Raw genomic sequence first — 9139 nt, forward strand, 5'->3', positions numbered from 1 at the left:
AAATGTTGTCAAAATTTTATTTTTACAGAAACTTGTCATGATTTTGTCAAAATTTTATTTCTATAGAAAATTTTGTCAAAATTTTATTTCTATAGAAAATTTTGTCAAAATTTTATTTTTACAGAAACTTGTCATAAGTTTGTCAGAATTTTATATATATAGAAAACTTTGTCAAAATTTTATTTCTATAGAAAATTTTGTCAAAAGTTTATTGCTATAGAAAATTTTGTCAAAATTTTATTTTTACAGAAACTTGTCAGAATTTTGTCAAAATTTTATTTCTATAGAAAATTTTGTCAACATTTTATTTCTATAGAAGATTTTGTCAAAATTTATTTCTATAGAAAATTTTGTCAAAATTTTATTTCTATTTATGAATTGCAAAATCTACCAAAACATTAGAAATTGTACAAAGCAGTAAAATATCTACCTATTTTGGTAGAATTCGACCAACTGTGGCAACCGTGCTCACTATAAGAGAAGCAGAGAATGAAGCCGCCGAGTCGCGCCGCCGACCATTTTTTGCCAGTCGACGCCGCCGCCGACTCATCTCGACTCAAATTTTGCCGCCAAGTAATCAAAAATATCGATTTAAATCAGAAAATTTTTTATTAAATTGTCGTATTTTTTCCAAAATTTTGAACACAACCAAACATATTTAATCTGCTATAATAAATTAGCAAAAATTTGGCTCAGAAAATTTGAACGAAAAGTAAATTTGTTTGTAAGATAGGTTGTACAACCAATCTCATTACCATTCGATTAACTTAAAATTAATTTTATAATGGATAATTGTCCGCCGCCGAGTGAACAAATTTATATCGGCTCAGCCGTCAAGCCGCCGCCGCCGGAGGCAAAAAATTTAGTGTCCGCCGCCGCCGACAAAAATGGGTCGGCTTCATTCTCTGATGAGAAGGCGCTTATATTGTTCGTATGACACATCTAATCTAACCAAGTGGACAAATCAATGTTATTGGTACAAAGTAGGTAAACCGACATTATCGGCCCAGGGGGCTAATCACGGCATTCGATATCGAATTCATAATCGTATCGAAAAAATTGTCGATACGATTAAAAGTTTGGATCACGGGATTCGATCGAAATTTGATGCAATTTCTTAAGCGTTGCCAACAGCAAAAAACGAAGCAGAACAAAATGAAATGACAAAATTAAGTTAGCGTCACAAAATAGAATGTAGAAAAAACATGTTTTTGGAGGTTTCAAAGTAAAAAGTAAATTGTATTGCATAATATCTTATGGACCCATACATTCCTCCGAATTCCTTCTTAATTGGAGGATGAGATGAATATAAAATAATTCAGCGACAAATAAGGAATAAAAGTGCACATTGTTATTGGTGTAAGTACATGGGTTTGAAATGGTGTGCACTGTTAGAAAGTCACCTTTTGCAGGATCAATGGACGACTTCGGCTGGCGTTCAAATGGGAAATAATTTTTGGTGGCATGTCAATTCTATCACTTTACAATTGTCTGCCGTCTTACAATTTGTTGCGAGTGGAAACCTTCATAATTCACTATTCTTACAAGGTGGTCCAGAAGCGTTATGTTGTCACGGAATGGTACGGTATTTGGTTGATCACAATCTCTTGGATATCGAATATCGATCTAGCATGTGCACTTTATATATGGTTCTTTGCCAAGCTAGGATGCTCGCTCCCGGACTCGACTATGACCAATATTTGATTAACTTTTATTGGAGTTGCATTAGTCCTAAATATTCAAAATATGTTCATTATATGTAAATTTACTACAAATTAGCAACAATTCGAACTAAAACTAATATATTTACTATTCCTATATGGCGAAAACAATGTAAAAAAACAAGTGAAAAATGTTATACGATTGCAATTTACCAATCGAAAAAATTATCGATCCAAAAAACTCGATATCGACTCCCGTGATCCGAAAAATTTAGATTTCGATCAAAAGTTCTCGATATCGAATGCCGTGATTAGCCCCCAGTTTGAAGAGTGGATAGAAGTGAAGGAAAAGGATTGATACAAGGTATGGTTGATTATATTTTTCGAGAGATCAGAATAATTTGATCCTTAAATTAGGAGATGATCTTTAAATTGACCCCGGTAAGTGCGGATGTTTGTTGTTAGAGATTGGAGAAACTGAAATGGCATCTGTCTTCTGTTCTTCATAGTACAGCAAATCGAATGGTTATTGTTTAAGTTTAAGTTAAATCTATCCACAAGGAAAAACGTTCTCTATGATGATATGTAAACTTGTATTTCTCTTTTTGTATTTGCCCTTGCCTCTTCCAGACTATGAACGTGTTAATTGATAAAAAGTTTACTAAAGACATAGGAAAAGCAATGACCGGAACAATTAAACGCTATGAATAATTTCTCCTTGTTCGATATTGACCACGAATTGATTGAGCCACTTTGTTATGTGTCACACTAGGAAAATATTTGAACAAGTTAGTGTCCTTTCCGGAATCGTAATGTTGCGCTGCAACTGCTGCGTAACTTTGATTTTGTTGCTCCCTAACACTTGCTTGATTTTATCATTTTGAATATATATTTAACCAATGAAGCTATTGATGTTTTGCAAAAATATTATAGTTTTACTATTTTTTTCTTTTCTTCGTTTTACACTAAAATTTAAAATATTTATCCAAATTTTAAGTAATAACTTGAAACATAAGAAGTAGCCAGTAATTCTACAGGGGTGTTATATGATTTTTCAGAAAGTGTTCGATAATTTCCGCCCGTTGTCACTTATTCAACTGCCATAGTATGTAATAACAGAAGAAAACGAAAAAAACATTTTTCTTCAATAAATTATAACATATATATTTACAATAACAAACATTTTATGGAAGCTCTATAAAAAATTATAATTTTTAAGTTATCCCATAGATAATAAAAATAAAACAAATATTTGAAATAAAATATATATATACAAATGCAGTTTTATTTATTTATGCTTGAACGTTTACAAAAATGAAGAAATAAAATTTTGACAAAATTTTCCATAGAAATAAAATTATGACAAAATTTTCTATAGAAATAAAATTTTGACAAAATTTTCTATAAAAATAAAATTTTGACAAAATTTGCTATAGAAATAAAATTTTGACTCAATTTTCTATAGACATGAAATTTTGACAAAATTTTCTATAGAATATTCTATAGATTCTAATTCTATACTAATAATATTTTGACAAAATTTTCTATACTAATAAAATTTTAACAAAATTTTCTATACTAATAAAATTTTAAGAAAATTTTCTATGGAAAGAAAATTTTGACAAAATTTTCTATAGAAATAAAATTTTGACAAAATTTTCTAAAGAAATAAAATTTTGACAAAATTTTCTATAGAAATAAAATTTTGACAACATTTTCTATAGAAATAAAATGTTGGCAACATTTTCTACAGAAATAAAAATTTGACAAAAGGAAAATTAGGGGATTGGACTTCATAAGATTCTATTACCCCGAAATGCGATGGCCACTGAGAGTTAAGAATGAAACAAAAAAAAAATAGAATTTATGTAAGATGTTTCGTTCATTGGGAATAAAACCTATTCCCTGTTGTTAGGTTAGTTTAAAGTGGCAACCCGATATATTTCATGCTCACTTAGCCTATTCAGTCCATTGTGGCAAGAAATGATGATTGTACACTATGTTACTACGTTCTCCCTTATTGTCCTTCCTTCCGATTTTTTTCAGGAAATCGCCGTAAAATAATATAAAATCACACTGCAGAAATGCCACAAGCGAATGAACTTTATTAATTTCGAATATCGAAAAAAGCGTGAACTTAGAGACCTAAACTAGAGACTCTGGCGGAGCTTTCAATGAGTAATTTTTGACGATTTGTTCATCTCGAGATGAGCATTGGTTTCATAAACTTCTTTCAGACTGAATCATTACTAATATCAGCAGTGCTCAATTGACTATAGCCGAATTGGACTTTCTTCCCACCGAGCTTGGATATCTTGGATCTTTGGAAAATTATAGATCTCTGGGCTTCCATGAACAAAATTTACGAGTATACATTGTGATTAAAACTACTTTAATTTTTATACAAATATATATAATTTATTTTCGAACTTTATTTCCCTGAGTAGCTGCTGGGCGATTATTTTGCGGCATTTGCCGCATTCCACCGGCAACTGATGAAACACCTTGAAGATTTCGGGGGTTGCTATTATTTCGATTGCCACCACGATTACGCTGATTCTGGCCTTGCATATTTTGGCCGCCACGACCCTGACCCTTCATTTCTGTCCGGCTTCTTGCTTTCGAATTAGCATCTTCTTTAACCATATCGATTACTTCGTCTGGTATTCGAAGGTACTTAATGGTACTGCCACGAATATAACATTCAGGCATACGCCAAAACCGGTCACCATCCTTTGAAGTGCAGATAACATCTCGCAAATTGATGTTCATCCACGAATCGCAGCTGACCAAATGTCCATTGTAAGTTTCACCATTTTTCAATTCTACAAGCATGGGATGGCTTTGGGCAGTCTTCAAAAGTGAAAGTGGAAGCATGATTGCAGCAAAATGTTCTCTTCCACACAATTGATTTACTCGAGAATATAAACAAACAGATGAGGACTGTCAATGCTAGTGATGACAAAGTTTTGATGTGTGTAATCGATAAATCAAAAGATAATTGGACTATTTTGGTGGGTAGATTTTGATATTTGAAAATGAGTTGAACTCAAATGATTTTCAAGTCTATAATTAAAGGTGTGTACTGTATGCGTGATTTGTGCCGAACATGTACATTTTTGCAATAGTCAAGTTCTAAATATATAAATTCAAGGGTATTTAGCTAGAGTTTAGCCGCTAAAATCGAAAATAAATCTGTAAAAGCAGAATAAAATTAAAAACACTTTGGAAAATGTGGGAAATGGGGTATAATACAAAGCAACAATTCAAAAAGTTCTTTTTCTTTAAATGTAATTATTAAATGAAAGTAACCGTGAAAATGGCTATTTTAGAGCGAAATTAAATTGAAATTAAATAAATCAAATTAAAGGTAATAGTAGGTTTAAAGTTTACGTTAACTTTTATGAATATTGGGGTTATTTTTTTGTGAGTTTCAACAACCACATCACATGGTAACTATAGTTCTATATCGACGAGTGTCAGGGGAATGGTTTCAAAACATGAAATTTTACTCAATTGATGCTATTTGCATCCAATTTTAATAAGAAACATGTTTTGATTCATTTCAAATTTTATAGAAAATTAGTAAAAACATACAGAGTATTTTAAGAAAAAAAGATTTGTAAGATATACAATCAATATATTTTATAGTAGACATAAAAAAACTTGCATATATATTATAAAAAAATGTCATAACATTAACACAAAGTTGAGACTAATACAATACATATAAAATTAATGGTCATTTTTAGATATTGTCCTTAAAAAGCTACACAGCGGTTGGTGGCTTTGTTGGCACAACACGTTTTCCACAACGACGAGACATTTCTTCTTCGGTACAATCAGCCATGTGATTAATCCCCATCGAATATCCAACATCTCCATTTTCGAATTTTTTATTGTGCTCCTCTATTCTGACTTTGGATTTACCAAAAATCTCTCTTCGCATTTTGTCCTCAGCTTCATCGGCATAGTTCTTATTGAATTGTTTCTAGGATGGAGATAAGAAGGCATTATTAATAAAAATGTTATATTTTTGTGAGAAATACACAGAAAATGCTAATGGAAAGTAGAACAGAGCCATTTTGTTGAGGAATGTTTCTTTTCAAAAGTGTTCATAGAAATTGTCAAAACGATAATTGATTCACTCATTGCTTAGAATTATGATATGAACTATGGAATCAAATCAAATGAAATTAATTGAATAAAAATTGTCTAAATCATAATGGATTCATATATTGCGTAGCATTATGATATGAACTATGGAATCAAACCAAATGAAATGCCATAACAAAGCGTTTATCTAGAGGCGGGTTTGTTGTCCCAGCATCTTTTTTTCATTAATAAATTGTTTTCGTTTTAATTTTATACTATGTTTTTCTTTTATGACTTATTATAAGCTATGTTTACCGATTTCGCTTTATGATATCCTAAATATTTTGTTTAATAATCTTCAATCACATACTGTATTTATGAGATTGTAATCTTTTGTATTTGAAACAACAACAAAATAAACAAACAAAGTCCATCTTGTAACACTAATAATGGGACGTTTTAATTTCCTTTTAATTGAATATATTTTCCATTTAATTTGGAGAGCTATGATGGCTTGTTGATCTATAATCTCCATGCCCTACAAGCTTACCTTGAAGTCTTCCCATTCTTGATCTGTTACGTTAGCCATTTTGAATTAAATAGATCCGCTGTAGTTCAATGTTTTGTCTATGACTCACTGTCCAAGATGACACTATTTTTATATATTGTTTTACGATTTCCAAAATCCAAATTTTGATCGAAATGTGAAACAAAGAAACAATACAACAACAAATCACACATGATGCATTAACAAAAACACCCCCCTTGGCAAGGCAGGGTTGCCAAGTAAGTATATATATATGATAAAAACTAACAGGTGATTTGATGCAAACAGCAGAATGGGTCTGTATCAGGTATTTCCACCTGCACTATGTGCAATTTTGCAATGCAAATCAGGGGCCAAATCACCGCATTCGTCATCGAGTTCTGTTTCGTATCGAGAAACATTTCGATCGCTGTAAAATTTTGGATCACCGCATTCGATCGTAATTTATTTTGTCTACTACTTTTTGTTACATTGCTGTATACATATGTTAATAAGAAATTTGAAGCAAAAGATGATTTCAAAATAACTTTTTGTGATCAAAATATGTATATGTGTAAAAATTATTATGAATCCATGTGTTTTTGTTTTCCTCGTCTTCGGGTTCAGAGGATGAGTACAAAGTGGCATTAATAAGGAAAACTATTCGAGACAAAATCAGTCGTTTGCCTGAAGTGCATAGCCTGTAAGTGATTCTATTTTGAAGTGAGTACTTTTAACTAATTGTGTTTTTAACATCCATAGATTTAAAAGACGCTTTCGTCTGTCAAAAGAAGCTTTTAAATATGTTCTTGAAAAATGAGTTTTTTTGAAGCGGCTACTGAGCATTCCTTTCTTTGTTCCGTTTCCCTAAATGCAAGTAATATTATATTTTCTTAAATGTATTTTGCCAAAATATATAAATAATACTTTTCACCAACTACTTGTTTCTTTTTGTTTACCTTTTTTCTGCTCAAAAATCACTACATACTTCGTTTTCGATAGCATGCTACCTATCGTGTTCAACTTCGAGTAGAAACAATTCGATAACGACTGCGGTGATTCGCGTAAACTACATTACGACGACGAAGTACTCGATTTCGACTGCGGTGATTTGGTCCCAGTTAATGTTCATATTTTTTTTTAATTCTTAAAAGTACAGTTCTAGTTTAGCCGCTAAAATAAAAATAAAGCTGTAAAATTACAATTTTAGCACGCTAATGCTACTTTAATCCCGCCCTACTAATAATAAGTTTTTTTTTATTCGAACGGTCCCATCGCCCACTTTCCCGCCCCTTCCGACCGTGAGGGCCTCGTCCCCATGGCGTAGGGACAGCGTACACACCATGATCCGGACCATGGCGGGGTGGAGGCAGAGGGATTTGACAAGCTACAGAGAAGGTTCATATATATGAACGTAAGTTCGGCCAGACCGAATCTTATGTACCTTCCACCATTGACTACGTAGAAAGTTCTACTAAAGACTAGCAAATTTCAAGCGGATCGGATGAATTTTTCTCCTCCATGAGACTCCAGAAGTCGAATTTGGGCCTATTTATAATTGTGGACCGATATGGACCAATTTTTGCATAGTTAGTAGAAAACATATACTAACATCAGGTACCAAATTTCAGTATCTCCTGGGTTGTTATCGCAGTAATCATCCAAACCACCATCTCATGGATGCACAACCACCACCCAGGAACGTAAGGGTTGATATACATAATCTAGAGCGCGAGATCCAGCGCTACAAAAGAGAACCTCTAGATCAAGCAGCGTACCAGGCAGGTTTGAACAGGATTCATGAGGATACCTCAATTCCTATTTATCAGTGATTGATAGCAGCGTAGCTGACGTATGTCCAATTTGCAACCAAGGGCCACACGACACGCGTTATCTTTTCTCTTGCCCAGCTAAACCAACCCGACTTACCGCCAGGTCACTCTGGACGCACCCCACCTTAGTCGCAGAGTTCCTCGATCTGGCCACAAGCTGAAGTACCAAAGCGTATAACATAAAAATGGATGAAATCACAATAAACTGTTACAACAACAACAACCAAATTTCAAACGATTAGATGATATTTGCTTTTCCAGGAGGATCAAGAAGTAAAATCTAGGGATAGATATATATGGAGGCTTATATAATTATGGCCCAATTTTTGCACGGTGGTTAGATGCCATTTATTGAGATCACATACCAAATTTTAACCGGATCGGAGGAAATTTGGCCCTCCAGAAAGCTCCGGAAATCAAATCTGGGGACCGGTTTATATGAGGGCTATATATAATTAGGAATCGATACGGACCAGTTATTGCATGGTGCATAGAGGCCATATACTAACACCACATACCAAATTTCAAACGGATCAGATGAAATGTGCACCTCCAGGAAGCTTCGAAAAAGAAATCTGGGGATCGGTTTATATATAATTATGGATCGAAATGAATCAATTTTTGCAAGAGGGTCCGCAAGCCAATTCTGAGGCTATATATATTACATATTTATAGACCGATAGGGACACATTTTTGGATGAAACACTTAATATATAAATACCCACCTTTGAGGTGGGTATTAAGTTCGAGTTTAGCCGCTAAAATCGACATTTTTCCACGATTACTTTTCTTTAATAATCCATTTTAAAGAATAAAAACTTTGTGAAAATTTGCTTTGAGCTATTTCCCATCAAGTTATATATAGAAAACTGCAACAAATATGTAAAATTTTATGCCTTTTTTACTGATTTAGTTTTCACTTTAGTGAAAAAAATGACGATTTTAGCGGCTAAACTCGAACTTAATACCCACCTAAGGCATAAACATATCTCATTATTATTTATTCTCTAGTAATATAATACAAC

General features: G+C 32.8%; 2 protein-coding genes and 1 long non-coding RNA gene across 3 annotated transcripts; 1 reads left to right on the forward strand and 2 right to left on the reverse strand.

Annotated features, from left to right (window-relative positions):
- The first annotated feature begins 252 nt into the window (after positions 1 to 252).
- LOC142240772 (uncharacterized) lies at positions 253 to 2934 on the forward strand. The gene is made up of 2 exons (XR_012723383.1): positions 253 to 1359; positions 1413 to 2934. It is a non-coding gene; the product is annotated as an uncharacterized LOC142240772 (long non-coding RNA).
- Positions 2935 to 4052: 1118 nt separating this feature from the next.
- LOC142238992 (uncharacterized) lies at positions 4053 to 4624 on the reverse strand. The gene has a single exon (XM_075310754.1). It carries the CDS (start codon positions 4536 to 4538, stop codon positions 4080 to 4082), a length of 459 nt encoding a protein of 152 aa, XP_075166869.1. The 5' UTR covers positions 4539 to 4624; the 3' UTR covers positions 4053 to 4079.
- A 640-nt stretch (positions 4625 to 5264) lies between these two features.
- On the reverse strand, positions 5265 to 6488 carry LOC142238993 (digestive cysteine proteinase 2-like). The gene is made up of 2 exons (XM_075310755.1): positions 6307 to 6488; positions 5265 to 5652 (listed from the first exon to the last, which is right to left on the reverse strand). Exons 1-2 carry the CDS (start codon positions 6343 to 6345, stop codon positions 5431 to 5433), a joined length of 261 nt encoding a protein of 86 aa, XP_075166870.1. The 5' UTR covers positions 6346 to 6488; the 3' UTR covers positions 5265 to 5430.
- Between the last annotated feature and the right edge of the window lie 2651 nt (positions 6489 to 9139).

Source organism: Haematobia irritans, chromosome 5 (assembly GCF_050003625.1).
Source record: "Haematobia irritans isolate KBUSLIRL chromosome 5, ASM5000362v1, whole genome shotgun sequence".
NCBI classification, from domain to species: Eukaryota; Metazoa; Arthropoda; class Insecta; order Diptera; family Muscidae; genus Haematobia; species Haematobia irritans.